This window comes from Polypterus senegalus, chromosome 2 (assembly GCF_016835505.1).
Source record: "Polypterus senegalus isolate Bchr_013 chromosome 2, ASM1683550v1, whole genome shotgun sequence".
Lineage (NCBI taxonomy): Eukaryota > Metazoa > Chordata > Cladistia > Polypteriformes > Polypteridae > Polypterus > Polypterus senegalus.
Genome location: NC_053155.1, coordinates 189,570,624 through 189,588,798, shown reverse-complemented (window position 1 = coordinate 189,588,798; position 18,175 = coordinate 189,570,624). Strand labels below are relative to the sequence as shown.

General features: G+C 36.1%; 1 protein-coding gene across 1 annotated transcript in view; it reads left to right on the top strand.

Annotated features, from left to right (window-relative positions):
• Positions 1–5,785, top strand: part of grpr (gastrin-releasing peptide receptor) — a 115,318-nt gene extending 109,533 nt beyond the window's left edge. The window contains exons 3-4 of the mRNA XM_039745066.1: positions 2,080–2,418; positions 4,523–5,785. Of these exons, the coding sequence (XP_039601000.1) occupies positions 2,080–2,418; positions 4,523–4,588 (405 nt within the window). The 3' untranslated portion in view covers positions 4,589–5,785. The remainder of the gene's footprint in view (positions 1–2,079; positions 2,419–4,522) is intronic.
• Positions 5,786–18,175: the final 12,390 nt, after the last annotated feature.

Sequence of the window (18,175 nt, the reverse complement as noted above, 5' to 3'; positions counted from 1 at the left end):
TTCCCAACAGAGGATTTACTTTTTATTGAAATAATTGTCATGTTTTTAATGAGATTCTGATCAGTCTCTACATTAATTTTCAAATCATTTTAGATTACTTTTTAACCTATCAATGTGTGAGTTTCTTTTTTCAAGAAGACAATTGATAATCAAGTGAACATAACAAAGGTGACAACCAGTTAAATATATATAAATGTTATCTATGTATATTCATGTAAAAAATGTTTTTTAATAGAACACTAAAAACCAGCAAGTTTTTTTCCTCCAACTTCCAAAACCACTGCATTTATTTGTGCAATTTCTCCAGTTACTGCACTATGTGGCTCAGTGCACTACAAAGCATCAGTGGTAAAAGGAGCAAAGTGATAATACATCCAAGTAAATTTAATGAAGTTATTGAGGCATGCAACAAGCATTTGCAATGCTGAGTTGGTGTCAAATGTTCATGAGGAGTTAGAAGGTGAGTAGGAAGACTTCATGGTCATGTTTTGGTTTCCAGATTACAAAAAGGACATAGTAGCACTAGAAAAAGTCCAGAGAAGAGCAACTAGGCTGATTTAAGGTCTACATGAGATGAGTTATGAGCAAAGATTAAAAGAGCTGAGCTTTTCAGCTTAAGTAAAAGATTAAGAGGTGACATGATTGAAGAGTTTAAAATTATGAAGGGAATTAGTACAGTGGAGGGGCAACATGGTGGCGCAGTGGGTAGCGCTGCTGCCTCGCAGTTCTGAGACCCAGGTTCCCTTCCCGGGTCCTCCCTGCGTGGAGTTTGCATGTTTCTCCCCGTGTCTGCGTGGGTTTCCTCCCACAGTCCAAAGACATGCAGGTTAGGTGCATTCGCGATTCTAAATTGTCCCTTCGGTGTGTGTGTGTTTGTGCACACCCTGCCTGGGTTTTTTTTCCTGCCTTGTGCCCTGTGTTGGCTGGGATTGGCTCAAGCAGACCCCCGTGTCCGGGTTGGATAATGGATGGATGGATGGATAGTACAGTGGATCGAGACTGTTATTTTAAAATGAGTTCATCAAGAACACGGGGACACAGTTCTAAACTTCTTAAGGGTAAATTTTGTACAAACATTAGGAAATTTTACTTTGCACAGAGAACCATAGACATAATAGGGAACTATGGACTTTCAAACCTAGACTTGATGTTATTTTGGAGGAATTAAATGGAAAGAAATGGTACGTTTTGTTGGGTTGAAAGTCCTGCTCTTATCTGGATTGTTCTAATGTTAAACAAAAGCAGGGTAAATAAAGAATCATAATTTAAATTGGGTAGGATATAAAGAACCATTTTCATGTAAAATGTAAACATATTTTTAAATATGGAGTGTTGCAAAAAAGGTGTGGTTTCTAGGTTCTGGAGCAAGATGTCATGGTATCAACTACATCAAAAATAAAAGGGTGGTTGGAATTGACAAACATCTGAACATGAACTTGGAAATAGAAAGCCAAGACAGCAATTTAATGTGGCTAACCCTCAGACTAGTCAGAGTTCAATGGGTGTTTAAAATGTAGCCATTGGATTAGCTGAAATCTTTTCAGTGATCAGAAACTTGACTGAAGGACCAGTTTTTTGCAATTTTAACAGTGCACATGAAGTCCTTCTAAATCAGATTTCTAAATCTACTGAATTAAATAATAAAGAATTTTAGTGGGGTAAAGTAGTAGAGGACTAAATGACAAAATTATTCAAAGTGTTAATATTTTATCAATTTTTAAGTTGATACAACGAAAGATGGACCATTGACCTTATGAATCATAATTCATAATCCTGAGGAATATGTTTTGATTGCCTCACTGCTTATGGATCACATGAGAAAAGTATCTTAATTCAAGAATCACAGGTGCTAAAGTACTTATTTTAAATGACTGAGTTGAACCAAACCAGTTTTCATACTGATAGACTAAATTCTTCATCTGTAATTTATTGTAACTTCAGACTTCTTTTATTAGGATTATACAAGTTCATTAAAATAGAATTTTCAGCTTCGGTTACTAGTGGAAGGTCTTCTGGAATAAATAGTGTTTTTTTACTCACAATGCTTCTTCTTTCTTTTTTTTTTTTCTTTTTCAACAGATTGAATCCAGAAAGAGGCTGGCAAAAACAGTACTGGTATTTGTAGGGTTGTTTGCATTTTGCTGGCTGCCAAATCATGTCATCTACTTATATCGTTCTTATCACTATTCAGAGGTGGACACATCTTTATTGCATTACATTTTCAGCATCTGTGCCAGGATCCTTGCTTTTTCCAATTCGTGTGTTAACCCGTTTGCCCTTTATCTTCTAAGCAAGAGCTTTCAAAAACACTTTAATAACCAGCTGTGCTGCTGCAGAGCCAGACTGCTTATGAGGACCCAAAGCACGGGAAGAAGTACAACAAGAATTACCTCTCTAAAAAGTACCAACCACTCTGTTGTAAGTTTCAGCTTAATTAATGGAAACCACATCTGTCATGAGGGTTGTGTATAGCAGCTGCATTAGGTGTCTCAAACAGATTCTGAATAGGAAAATACCTAGAAACTCATAAATATGGTTACATGTTGTACAAGTTTGTTTCAGTCAATGAAAAATATTAGTTATATATATGACTGACGATGCCACATTACCTATACATCTGTGGCCCTGGAGACCTATTAGGTTTCTGTTTCCATTTTGAAGCATTTCTTACATATATTCAAATTCTGATGTTCTTCTTTGTAATTCAGTTATTGTCTTTTTTTACTCCTTTAAAATTGAACATGGTCATTATTGCTTTCTTCATTTTTCTAATAAACCTGTTTATTATAACTTTGACCAAGCAAGAAGCAATGTATCTCTTTGCTTCCTTCCTAAATTGTTCTTAAGAATTTCTTGACAAACTAATCAATATGGAGAGACATCATTTTTCTTAGTTACAGCTACAGTGACCTAGGTTCAAAAAAGTGTATACATACTCCCTGTGTATACTTGAACATCCTGTAGACAAGTATAAAGTCACTGTAATTAAAATAAAATAAATATATCTGGAGAACATAAGTGTAAGTTGTTTCATCATATGGAAAAATCTGCATTGCATTAAATGAAAGCATTTTGGTTTTTACAATTAAAACCAGCATTGTCATTCCTGAACTGGCAGAACTTACAGTAGTAACAGAGAATAAGTCTTTAAGCAGGCATTTTTAATTAAAGAAGGTAATTAGAATCAGTTTACAATTTTAATTAAAAAGCAAGACATGTTAACCACCAAGACTAATTATGGTGGGTGATGATACAGAGTTAACATCTACAGCCAATTTATAAACACAGAAATGTTAAATTATTAAGTGAAGGTATCTATCATAAATTAATCTGTTTAAAATAATGATAATGTATTGATCTGTTTTGCTTTCCATTATATAATTGTTTGGACCAGGAGGATGTAAAATAAAAGTACACATTATTGTTTCTTACTATTGCAGTTTGAATTCTGTACCCAGCACCATTTCAGCTTCCTGGTTTGCTTGAAATCTCAAAAACTGTCGCTTACTATTCCAATTATCTGTAAATATAGGATAATTAAGAACTGCTTTTGAAAGCATACTGGATTATTGCAATTTTTTTTTATCTAAACGGCGTACATATCTTTGCTACTCAGGGGCCAAGAGGGACAGGCAAGCCAACACATGGCTATGGAATCATGGTGGTGGTATACCACACTCTTAAAAGTAAAGGTGACAGTGCAGTTATTCAGAGAGATGCCATAAGAGAACCATATTTTGTTCCAAAAGAATTTGTGAATGTGAATTTCCCCTTGGGATTAATAAAGTATCTATCTATCTATCTATCTATCTATCTATCTATCTATCTATCTATCTATCTATCTATCTGTAAGACCCATCCACATGAAGGTTCCAGAAAGAACATTTAGTTAGATCTGTAACAGACTTCATACAGTAAATAACCATGAGTAGATGATAACAAATTTGTGATATATCAATGGGCTCCTTATATTAAAAGGACTTACAATAATACAGGTCAAGTCCAGGTTTTAGTAATCTATCAGTTTTCTGATAGGTAGCCTACTATACATTAAAGATTTAATTTTTTTAATTATAAGGAAGTTTTTCAAAGCACCAACTTAATATGCAAAGAACCCTTCCCAGAATGAAATTGTGCTTTGTCAAGCAATGGTTCTATGAGGAACCACGCAATCCAGTAAAAAAAACCATACAAAACTGTAAGAGTGTGCAGTCTTTCCTGTGCTAATCTTGTAGTAAAATAAAATCCTAATGTATTAATGATTGATTTTAAAATTCAAATAAGGTTGAAGTGTTTATATAGTTATTATGTTATGGTGGTGCAGTATATTTTTGTAGAACAAAATTGTGAAGTATTAGCTAGTATAAACTGCATTAAATATCTAGCTGCCATGTTTCCTCATCTTATGAAAAATATATAAAATGTGTTTTGTTAATAGTAATTTATTCTTGATTGGCTGTTAAAACCATTCATAACATTTTACATATTAAACCACAAGATTTGATTTTGTATTTATTTACAGGCAGAGCACAAGACATTTGCTGGAAGAAATTCTTTTAAAGCATACTGTATGACTGATTTAACTTAAACCTGAAAAGAACCCAAAATACTTGTATTACTCAACGGGCAGAGCTTATTTTGTTAATTAATGTATACATTTAAGTATACATATACAAGAATGTCTGTTTGGTTATTACAGAAGACATATACTAATACAAGAAATGTGGACACAGTTGTGTTGTTACAAATTTTAAGCTGTACAGTACTATATGCTTTGACCTTAAGTTAAATAAGGCATTAAAGAGAATTATCAGTATAATAAAAGATTCTTTTAAACTGTTATAGCCTCTTGCAAAGCAATAACGTCATTCTGTCAATGGAACACAGTACTGTATATTTGGATTTCTATTGCTTGTCTTGTAAAACAAAGCATTTACGTAATTAATCAGAAATTCAAAAATCCAAAACAGATAAACACATGGGAGCTGTTAAAAAGGCAGAAAGACATTTTTTACAATTTCACCAGAAACATGAACAAATAAAACGCAAGTGCCAAGTTTCTGGAAACGCATTGATTTAAATGTTTATTTTCTGGACAAATGGCTGTGCTTGAATCCATTAAAATCGGCTGTTGTACTGTGATATATTTCCTGTGCTGAAGTTCATCTGTGAAATGATGTGTATGTTTAGTGCCAGAGGTATTAAGTATATTTTCTTATACTGAACATTACAATTGCACAATTGATTTTTTTTCCGAATATCATTTTAAGTAATATTTATTTAATAAATGTGAATTTCTGTTCAGATGTGGTTTAGAACAGTGAGTTTTACGTTGACAATAATCTGATCTTTTGATCGAAATATTGAATTGCAGTAAATTATATTGAATATGCTTAATGTGATCTTATTGCTAGGTACTTGTAAATGAAAACATGTAATTATTTGTGAAAATTAATAAAATTAATTATATTTATCAGTGAAAAATGTTTAATCATATTTTACTTTCAAAAATAAATGCAATGCTTAAGAATGGCAATCAGTTTTAATAAAATTGTTTGGTACTTTTGTATATGGTTAAAAATAAAGCAGTATCTGTATATATACATATATTTAGTTATTGCATCATGATATAACATCTGCTAAATGAACAATATAAATTTGTTGAATGTTAAATAAAATATTATATAATTTTGGTATTTAAATAACTATGAAGTCCAGGTATTTGCAATGTCACAAGATAAATTATATTTCAATGTTGAATGTAATGACACTCTAATAAATTAAAACTGCATAAAATATGTACAGGCCTTATCATTGAATCACATATAACTTTACATGAGCAGCTTGGCAGTTCATAGTAAGCTGCTTTCTCCCAGGTCCGGTGTCATGGTTGTGATTCCTTGCTGAATCAGTGTGTGAGTGTGGAGTTGATACCCTTAATGCCCGTGTTAAAAACATCTTTGCAGAGCAATCATTTGTTACATTAATTTGAATTAGTCAGGTCTAAGACATTCTTGCTCTCAGCTTTCTACAACAATTTAAGTTTTGGTCTCTAAAGAGCATATGAAGTAAGTTATTTTAGTATTAATGATTATTTGAAACTATGTTTTTCTTTTGAAGATTTAAAATAAAATGAAAGGTGTACAGGTTGCATTAGGCAGAAAAAGAGCCCTTGCAAGACTGGAGTGGTTTTTATTATCAAAGTTAAAGGACTGGAAGGCCATTGCGTGATGTAGTGAGTGGAATCAAGCGATTTATTCTGGTTTTGGTGTGCTTTGTTTTGCCTCTGGGGAGGAAGCAATATCCATCCTGGTTTTCTCTGCCACTGGCTTCGAAATCTGGTTTGTACCATCGAGACCATTCTCGTCTATCCTGCAGAGCCATTTGAGCTACACATATTTGATTTAACAAATATGAGAGTTTCATTTTTTCTTTCAAATAAACCTGTTTAACTGGACTGCCTCTTGTTGAGTGTATGTATTCACAATGTTGATGAAGAATGAATCATATTTAGCAACATACAGTACATGATATTATTATCTTTCTATCCTTTTTTCCTTAAGTACTGTGCATTTGTTTTCTAGGAGGCTTGCCAACATTTTTTTGTTAACCATATACATTGCCATCCATGACGTTTTTTTCAACAAAGACAAAAACTTCCTTGATTTACCTCTCTGCTCCACAGTTTAAAATTACAAATCAAACAACTCTGACGTGATTAAAGTGTACTTTACAGGCTTTATTTTAAGGGTATTTGAAGACATTTGGGTCACACCATGTAGAAATGACAACACTTTTTCTACCCCATTTCAGGGTACCATAATGTTTGGGACAATTGTTGTCAAGGGTTTTTGTTATTGCTTCATTAATGCAGGTATAAGATACCTTGGCTTGCTTCTACATACAGACTGCATTTGGAGTCTGTACGTGCCAATGTTCAACATGAGGCAATGAAAGTCAAAAAAGCTACTATGAGGCTGAAAAACAAAAATATAACAATTAGAGACATTAATAAAACTTTAGGATTACCCAAGTCAACTGTCAGGAATATGATTAAGAAGAAAGAATGCCCTGGTGAGCTCAGCAATTGCAAAGGGACTAGTAGGCCAAGGAAAACCTCCACTGCTGATGACAGAAGAATCCTCACTATGGTTAAGAAAAAGCCCAAAATTCTTATTCAACAAAGTGGAAACAGTCTTCAGGAGGCAGATGTGTATGTGTTAAGAGACTACTATACAGTGGTGTGAAAAACTATTTGCCCCCTTCCTGATTTCTTATTCTTTTGCATGTTTGCCACACAAAATGTTTCTGATCATCAAACACATTTAACCATTAGTCAAATATAACACAAATAAACACAAAATGCAGTTTTTAAATGATGGTTTTTATTATTTAGGGAGAAAAAAAATCCAAACCTACATGGCCCTGTGTGAAAAGTAATTGCCCCCTTGTTAAAAAATAACCTAACTGTGGTGTATCACACCTGAGTTCAATTTCCGTAGCCACCCCCATGCCTGATTACTGCCACACCTGTTTCAATCAAGAAATCATTTAAATAGGAGCTGCCTGACACAGACAAGTAGACCAAAAGCACCTCAAAAGCTAGACATCATGCCAAGATCCACAGAAATTCAGGAAAAAATGAGAACAGAAGTAATTGAGATCTATCAGTCTGGTAAAGGTTATAAAGCCATTTCTAAAGCTTTGGGACTCCAGCGAACCACAGTGAGAGCCATTATCCACAAATGGCAAAAACATGGAACAGTGGTGAACCTTCCCAGGAGTGGCCGGCCGACCAAAATTACCCCAAGAGCGCAGTGACGACTCATCCGAGAGGTCACAAAAGACCCCAGGACAACGTCTAAAGAACTGCAGGCCTCACCTGCCTCAATTAAGGTCAGTGTTCACGACTCCACCATAAGAAAGGTGAAGAACATTAGGGCTCGTCTCAATTTTGCTAAGAAACATCTCAATGATTGCCAAGACTTTTGGGAAAATACCTTGTGGACTGATGAGACAAAAGTTGAACTTTTTGGAAGGCAAATGTCCCGTTACATCTGGCGTAAAAGGAACACAGTATTTCAGAAAACAGTAAAATATGGTGGTGGTAGTGTGGGTAGTCTGGGTTTGTTTTGCTGCTTCAGGACCTGGAAGGCTTGCTGTGATAGATGGAACCATGAATTCTACTGTCTACCAAAAAATCCTGAAGGAGAATGTCCGGCCATCTGTTCGTCAACTCAAGCTGAAGTGATCTTGGGTGCTGCAACAGGACAATGACCCAAAACACACCAGCAAATCCACCTCTGAATGGCTGAAGAAAAACAAAATGAAGACTTTGGAGTGGCCTAGTCAAAGTCCTGACCTGAATCCAATTGAGATGCTATGGCATGACCTTAAAAAGGCGGTTCATGCTAGAAAACCCTCAAATAAAGCTGAATTACAACAATTCTGCAAAGATGAGTGGGCCAAAATTCCTCCAGAGCGCTGTAAAAGACTCATTGCAAGTTAGCGCAAACGCTTGATTGCAGTTATTGCTGCTAAGGGTGGCCCAACCAGTTATTAGGTTCAGGGGGCAATTACGTTTTCACACAGGGCCATGTAGGTTTGGATTTTTTTTTCTCCCTAAATAATAAAAAGCATCATTTAACAACTGCATTTTGTGTTTACGTGTGTTATATTTGACTAATGTTTAAATGTGTTTGATGATCAGAAACATTTTGTGTGACAAACATGCAAAAGAATAAGAAATCAGGAAGGGGGCAAATAGTTTTTCACACCACTGTACATAGAAGACTTCATGAACAGAAATACAGAGGCCACACTGCAGGATGCAAACTACTAGTTAGCCACAAAAACAGGATGGTCAGATTTCACTTTGTGAAAAAGTAATTAAAAGATTATGCAGAATTCTGGAAAAAGTACTTGTGGACAGACAAGACAAAGATGAACCTGCATCAGAGTGATGGCAAGAGCAAAATGTGGAAACAAAAAGAAACTGCTCAAGATCCAAAGCATACCACTTCATCTATTTAACATAGTCGAGGGGTTGAAATGATTTGGCCATGTACGGCTATCATAGGTACTGGCACACTTCATTGAAAATGGAACTGCTGGCAGCAGATACGCAGTGAATTCTAAGGTGTCTGGAAACATCTTACCTTCTCAGTTTCTAGTAAATGCCTCATTCAATGGTGCTTCATCCTACAATATAATGATCGCAAACATACTGTTAAAGCAACAAGGGTATTTTTCAAAGCTAAAAAATATAAAAATTTCTTGAATGGACAAGCCAGTCACCTGATTTAATTCCAACTGAGTATGCTTCCCTTTACTGGAGAGAAGCCCCTGAAACAAACAGGAGCTGAAGATGGATGCATTACAGGCTTGGAAGAGCATCACCAGAGACGATACTCAGCACCTGTTGATGTCTATGAAAGGCAGTCACTGCATGAAAAGGGATAGGCAACAAAGTACTAAATATGTCTGCTTTCATTGACCTACCATTGCTATGTCCCAAACAATATAGTGCACTGAAATGGGGGGACCATGTAGAAAAAGTGTTGTCATTTCGACATGCTGTGACTGAAATGTATGCAAATACCCTTAAATGAAAGTCTGCAATGTGCACTTTAATCACGTCTGACTTGTTTGATTCATAATTTAAACCTGTGGAGCAGAGGGGTAAGTCAATAAAAAATATGTCTTTGTCCCAAACAATTAGTAGACCTACAACTGATAATTAATTGATCTGGATCCACTGTAGCATAGGACAACTGTAATCTACTTTGTGAAATAAGTCTCTTTAGAAGTTTTTTAAATTCAACAACAGTAAACAAAACCATCAACAGATCCCCCTCATTTTGTTAAAATGTGTGTGGATAAGCAAACCTCATAATGCAGGAGATTTTTAAATCTAGTGTGTATGCTAGTAATAAAGAGAATACTTTTGTAAAAGACAGTAATCTAAATCACTGGGCAGTGAACTGAGCATCCCTGAACTAGAAGAAGAAAACTATGGCACCAAAATGTGTACTCCATTGCCCCATTGAAAAGGTTTTATATAGGAATACAGTTATATCAGCAAAAGACATCCATCCATCCATTATCCAACCCGTTATATCCTAACTACAGGGTCACAGGGGTCTGCTGGAGCCAATCCCAGCCAACACAGGGCACAAGGCAGGAAACAAACCCGGGCAGGGCACCAGCCCACCGCAGGCAAAAGACATTATGTAAGGCAATTCACTAGCTAATTTTAACTGATCATTTTTTATAAACCATTTAGATTTCAGGCTAGGTAAAAATGTGAGGGAGAGATTTCAGTAAAGTCTGCTACAAAGTAAATACTGCTGCAGTCAGTTGTTTGCCTGAAGGTCAGTTTACTGCTGGCCTGGAGTGCAGTATATGGAGGAAAAAAAATGTTAAATGTGCTACCATAGATCTGATAGCGAGCATTGCCTTCAATATATCTGATTCGAGGCACCTGAATTAAAAGCATTTCCTGACATAGAAATATCAAAGAAAGGGAAACCTATGAGGTAAAAATCAGTTTTGTATTACTAATTGCCAGAGGGGTAAAACACAGGCACACATAATACAGCTGACAGGTTTCTCATGTCCATGAGACCCTGCGTGACAGCAATATATTCTATTGATTGAGACAAAGGTTATGATGTTCTATGACAATATGTCAAACAAAATAATAAGCAGCTGTCAAAGTGGTGGAAATAACCAACATGAAACACTAAAGAGCAATACACCTAAATTACAGTCTAATGCATCATGCTGGGTATAAGAATGTATCCAGTTTTCAAAAGATATTCAACTGTGAGTTATTAGTAATCTTATTTTTTATCATTTTGCTTCATGGAATAAATAAATAAACAGTGCAAGTTCCCAAGGTAGAGCATTTATAAAAGGAGCCAGAAGGATGTGCTGGGTATAGAACAGCCTGTAGCACCATGTAAAGGCAAGTATGCTGATTTAGGGAGAACATGACAGAATGTCAAAGGTTATATACTGTGTGATGGAACACCCCCAGCTGATAAAACTAAAGGTATGGTAATGGTAAAGGCGAAGTAAAGAAGAAAAACATGACAGCATTTAAGTGGGAAAAAAGAAAGCATGGGGAGCTGTAGAAAAACAAGAAAAAAAAAAAATTACAGTACCCAACACCCAGACGTGTACTCAATGGTTGTTGTGGGGTGGTGTTCTCTGAATGGTTCAAGGCCTGTTAAGCAAATGTTTTGCTTTGAATGCTCTACAGTATATGAGTAACAAGCACTAATCCAAAGTGAACAGCAGTTTTACACATTTGTTTTTCATGTGTTGTTTGGTTGGCTTGACATTTTAATTAATGTTTATTAACTTAATACATCCATCCATTATCCAACCCGCTATATCTTAACCATAGGGTCACAGGTGTCTGCTGGAGCCAATCCCAGCCAACATAGGGCGCAAGGCAGGAAACAAACCCCGGGCAGGGTGCCAGCCCACTGCCGTCATTAACTTAATTGATATATTATTTAAGCATTAATATACAATACAAATTGTACTATTCGTTTGAACTTTAAGCAATGTCTTAAAATATAATAATACAGTTACATGCTGTGGCAGTGCTTATGCAGAAAGCTTTCTATTCAGTTACGTGTTGTGAGTCTACAGGGCTTAGAACAGTTCAGACAATTTAAATGTTCAATGTTATTAGTGGCTACAGTAGTTAAAAACAGATTTACTTCAGTGACTTCAAAAAAAAATAAAATACTGCAGAGTGCCTGATGAGAATGAATAAACATAATGTTTAGTTTCTAGAAAGGTCCAGGATTCAGTAGGAACCAATTCACCCTCCTCCATTGCCAACTCACCAGCTATCTCTGTTAAGGCTGCTCCTCACTAGAAATGTCTAAAACTTAAGCAAAATTATAGAGTGTAGTTTGTCAGAAAGAACAGTTTGTCATCTTACCGAATTAATTCAAAGGTGGATGCAGATAAAGCAGATTTGAATTGTATTCAAAAACGACTTGCATTTCTGATTTTCAATCCTAAACTAGAAAAATGCTTTCTGTAACATGTATGTGTCCTCTAACCCCAGGATTTCCTTTTTCTAGTGATCACAGAAAAATCACCTTTCTGTTTTAAAAGCAGACTGAACGTTTTTAATTCATTTGCTGGGCAGGAAAAGTATGGCATGACTTTTACATAAGCAGTAGAAGTTGACAATTCTGAAAAAAAAAAAAGATATTTCTTTTCATATTTCGGTGGCCTTCACGTGTAAAGCTCTTATCTGTAGTCAAGAAACCATTTTTTTTATAATCAATTGCTTTTATTTAACTGAACTATGAATAGAACAGTCCATGTATAACAATCACCCGGCTAAGGTTTCCAGCATTAAGCAAGTTGGAGTTTAGCAGCAAGAATGCCTAATTACAGTAATAATAATAATAATAATAATGATAATAATAATAATAATTCTTTACATTTATAAACCGTTTTTCTCACTACTCAAAACGCATTAGAGGGTGGGGAACCACTTCAACCACCACTAATGTGTAGCATCCACCTGGATGATGTGTAAACAGCCATTGTTGCAGTAGTACACTTCCCACACATGAGCTATTAGGTGGTAAAGTGTTAAAAGAGACAGGGGATGATTAGGGGGCCAGAATGACTCTGCCATAGAGGACAATTAAGCCTGGACATCAGCCCACATCCTGCTCTTTACGAAGGATGCCCAGTGATCTTTTATGACCACTGAGAGTCAGGACCTCAGTTTTATGTCTCATCCGAAGGATGGTGTCATGTTTACAGCCCAGTGTCACCGTTACTGCAGTGTGGCATTGGGATGGTTTTCGACCCATCAAATGACACATAGTTGGTATATGTTTTAGGCTATAACGTAATTTTCATTTGATTTGTCAATATTTATAATTTCCACATCAGACTTTCACATTACTCATAAAAACATACAAGGCAAGACAAGAGAGGAAAAGAGAGCCAAGGTAAAGTCAGAGAGAAGTTGTGCATATACTGTCTTACATAGTATGGTGTGCAGAGAAGAGACAGATGTAGGGGAGAGAAGGAATAGAAAAGGGGAATCAAAAGGGGGAGCAGGGAATGCAGAGGCAAAGGGAAAAAATACAAGGGGCCGGAATTAAAGAAACAGAAAACTGTGATGAAAGAGTAAAACGAGATTGGAGGGACATACAGTATCACCAAGTACATTGAACACCACATGCCATCAAGGAGGATAAACACTAGCCTGGCAACCAGCGTTAAGTCTGAAATTATTAACAATACAGCTGCAAATGTGGCACTTCACAGAAGGACCAAATTTGTCTTTCCACACAATTCCACATACAAAAACGAAATAGGACTGAACATAACATTCTTTGACTTGGGTTTCATTTAGACAAAGAGAATATCCATTAGAGAGTGACAGTAAGTAAGGTGAAGAGGGTGGTGAGAGCTTAAAGCAGACTGGATAAAGTGTGAAAGCTCCATTTTATAACTTATAATCACGTAATGAAACACTCACCATACAACCTGCTACAAATCAGAGATTTGATTTAAAGGTGAGTTTTTTGACATTCCATAGAAAATTAGAAATAAGGGATTTCACTGATAACAATTCTTAGAAGGAGCAAAGCAGAAACTTAGAACTTACAAACTGACTGAATTTGCTAGGTTTGGCAACCTATGCAGTATTTAAAAACTTGCTGTATTACTCATTTTAGACTTTTTGAAATCTAAATCCAGATTTAACATAGACCTCAGTGTTAATGTTTGTAGGGCACCATGCAATGCATACTGTATGTCTCTGTTATATTCTATTGGTATAGGATTTGAAAAAGCAGTGTTAATATTTGTGATGCGCCATCTGTTGGAATTGAAAATGCAATGCATTTTATTACTAACAATGTTTGTGATGTACCACCTTTTGGAATGACAGAGACACAGCAACTGAATGGACAAAAGACAGACACATAACCTTTTATTAAGGTGGATGGGCCCTGATACGATAGATTCTGTAAAAATAATCTGTTAAAATGAAGTGTAACATGATGATGATACAATGCAATACAATACAATTTATTTTTATATAGCCCAAAATCACACAAGAAGTGCCGCAATGGGCTTTAACAGGCCCTGCTTCTTGACAGCCCCCCAGCCTTGACTCTCTAAGAAGACAAGGAAAAACTCCCAAAAAAAACCCTTGTTTGGAAAAAATGGAAGAAACCTTGGGAAAGGCAATTCAAAGAGATACCCCTTTCCAGGTAGGTTGGGCGTGCAGTGGCTGTCAAAAAGATGGGGGTTAATACAATACAATACACAGAACAGAACAAATCCTCAATACAGTATAAAATAAATATATTTCAGAAGTATGGAGTAGAATTTAACAGTAGATTACAGTATATCACATCACATGATGTACCTCATATTGCTTATTAGCTATAGTGGAGTGCATTTTTTTCAAGTAGGAGAACCTGAGTTCTGATTCAGTGACATTATGGTGCTTAACACAGGCTTGATTACAGGAAAAGCAATAGTGAAATCTCATTTAACTGACCTCCTAGATTAACTTAGAGTCATCAACTGCTATTTTCTTAAAGGCAAGAATTATGTCTATTTTATAAGCAAGATGCGTGGAAAAGAATGTTGTTTAAAAGGGAGAGGTAAAACTCCTGTGAGATATTTAGAGCGGGGAGTAGATTTGCCACAACTGAAGTAGAAAACACTTGGGATTGGAGAGAAAGGAATGAGAAGGATGATGTATTTATAGGTTACAGGAATAGAGAAAGAGAGTCAAGAATATCATAAGATGTAATATTGTGCTTTTTGATGAAGGGAAATAAATGCCTTGCTGTTAAACTCCATGAAGAATTTACATAAAGTAACGGAGTGGAAGTGCACTGGATGCAAGTAGATGGATAAAGGAGATTTGTGTAACCGTAGGTTTCTTACAGTGTTTTGCATCAATGTCAAGAGGAAGCCATAACCCAATAATGTCTATTTCCACAACACCTAAAATCAATAGCCATCAAGGATGATACTTGAATGGTAGCTACATCTATGTAGTATAGTCCAGGGCAGTGTTTCCCAATCTCGGTCCTGGGGACTCACTGTGGCTGCAGGTTTTTGTTCCAACCAGATTCCTAATCAGTGACAACACCTTATAGCACGGATCTCATTTAATTAGCTGCTATTTTTTTAATTTATTCTACATTCAGAAAAGCACAGAGCATGATTTTTACATTTATAAGAAATTTTGAAATATTTCTCCTTTTGCTATAGATTTAAATGCTTAACTCTCTTTTGTTGATGTCATTATGTTTTGCCCTATCTCTGTGCAGTTTTTCCCCTTCATTGTATGTTATTAATGACAAAAATGAACAGGGCAGACACGTTGGCAAACACCACTGTAAAATCAAAGGCTGCAACTACTTTAGAGTCAGACCCACTAATTAGTAAATAATGGATTAATTAAACAATTAGAATGCCTAAAAAAGCAGAATGAAAATCAAGATGAAAATACTGTTAAAAAGAAAAAATACATTATTCCCATATAACTGCTTGGTACATTTTAAAATTATATATATTGTGGCAGTAGGGGGCGCTAGTGCTCCCTTGAACCCTCAGGTACAACTCCAGACACCGGGTAAAAGTCCAATACTTTTTATTTTGTTCTTCAGTGCACCAAGCACCCTCCACACTACTCATACACCAACACAATAATAACTATAATCAACAATCCACTACTAATCACTAAATACACACAATAATCTCTCCTCCTCGCCCAGACACTTTGCTCCTCCACCTCCCAGCACAGCTCAGTGTCTGGACTGAGGCACCGTCCTTTTATAGCCCCTGACCCGGAGGTGTTTCTGTCCCATCAATCCATAGTTCCTTATTCCTTCCGGGTCAGGGCAATCAGTCTTTTATTTCACCCCAGGAGCACGTCATTCCTTCCCGTCACGTGACCGTGATGTACTCCCGGGTCATAAGGCACAACAGAGCCAATAAGTCCCCCCATAGCGACTCCTGGTGGTCCCCAAGGTATCCAGCAGGGCTGTGTATAATCACTACAGAGTCGGTAAGGCCCGGCTGGACCATGGGGCATGATCCTGCTGTCGGGAGAGCTCCTCCTGGCGGCCTGGGGGTGCGGACTGGCCTCGGAAGCCGGTCGTCCGCCACATATATATATATATATATATATATATATATATATATATATATATATATATATATATATATATAATTTTACCAAACTTAGTTTTCTAATTTCTTTATTGTTCCCAAAACACAGAACTTGGGAAATAACGCATCACTTAATTAGCCCAGGAGTTCAATTAAAAACAGAAGCTGGTTGGAACAAAACCCTGCAGCCACAGGGGTTCCCCAGGACCAAGGTTGGGAAACACTGGTCTAGGGCACATGGAGTTCACAACCCTGATGTGTCAGATGATAATACTGATATTCAAGGTAGTCAAAACAAGTAAAGATTGAGAAAAATAACACTAGCAGAGAAAAAAGAAGCACAGAAGACAGCAATCATAGAAAGGATCCAAATAAGAATTTACTTGATTCAGGATTCAACCTGAACTTACTCCTACAATAGTTTCCCCGACTAATACACTCAAACACATCCTCATACAATCATCACTCCCAACAACTGCCTCATTCCCCCAGCTGTTTCTAAAATAGAATAAAAGAGCTGTGGAAAGCATGAGCGTTCAATGCCCCACCTATCTAATCCTTTTTCTCTGACCACAGAACAGATAAAACTCTAAAAATCTCAAGTCCTATGATGATAAAAATACGATAGCACAGAAAAAGACCATAAAAACAGGACCTGTAGATCCAGAGTGATAGTGTGATACCTGTGTTACCAACTCAGAACCCATCTCCTAATAAGAGAATCAGTCAGGCCCTGTGGTGGGCTGGCACCCTGCCTGGGGTTTGTTTCTTGCCTTGCGCCTTGTGTTGGCTGGGATTGGCTCCCGCAGAACACCGTGACCCTGTAGTTAGGATATAGCGGGTTGGATAATGGATGGATGGATGGAGAATCAGTCAGTTCACCAATCCTAAAATAATATACAAAATAGTAATTGGAGCACTCTAAAAGGGAGTAGTAATTGAAAATGCAATACATAAAGTGAGATCCCATGTAAAGTAAGCAATGCTTAAAAGTAATAAATAATCTTTAAAAAGAGTAAAGCAAAGCTATTACTGAAATATAAATAGGAATGAGTTAAGTTGTACATCAGGCAAAGATCAAACAATTGTCAGTGAACTTATCTATCTCTTCGAGATCCTCCTCAGTAAAATCATGAATGAGATGTGGCAAACCAAGGTTTTGCTGGGAAAAGCAGGAATGGCTAAGACTAGAGTCTCTGTCTGCATGGCCCATACATTTCCTGCTTCACGATGTAAAATGACCAAACTCAGAGCAAAAAAGAAGCCATGAACTAATGAATATGATGTCTTGAAGGTTTCTCACTTGTTGGGTTGGTAATCCATGAACCTTAAAAACCTAATGATGAGGTCCAGAAGAGTCAGCACAAACTGGGTATACCCTGTGCATTGACTATATGTCTTCTTATTATGTTTAAATTAAATAATATATTTTATGTTTGGGGTCAAATTGACTTTAGCAGCTAGGGAATGAGGAAATTCATCTTTCCATATGCATTTTTTACTTTATGATTTGCTATTCATATTTTCCTGCTGAACAATTTATTATTTATATGGAACATGCTTTTTTATATGTATTAGTCTGTTTTATTGCATGACTGTTGTTATATTTAAACAAAAAAATGCTATTTATATTTCATTTCTTATGCTTTGCCTAAACAAAGATAAACTGTTTGGTGTGTGTGACAGGCTTTTTATGAAATTACACTCAAATTTTTTCATTTTCGTCAAGTTTAGAAAGATATAAAAATGGCAGCTTTGTAGATTATAACATGTATTGCGTTAACGTCAAAATTGACATCAATAAAATATTAGAGAACAAAAAAATGTATTCAATATGTCAACATTCAAAAAACATTTCAAATCTTAGTAAACATTATTCATAAATTACAAATAACACAATAATAGTGTATATATTATCAGTACAAACGCTACTGGGAAGAGCCCTGTGCATTATTGTGCTCATGAAGTACTGTGAACTGAG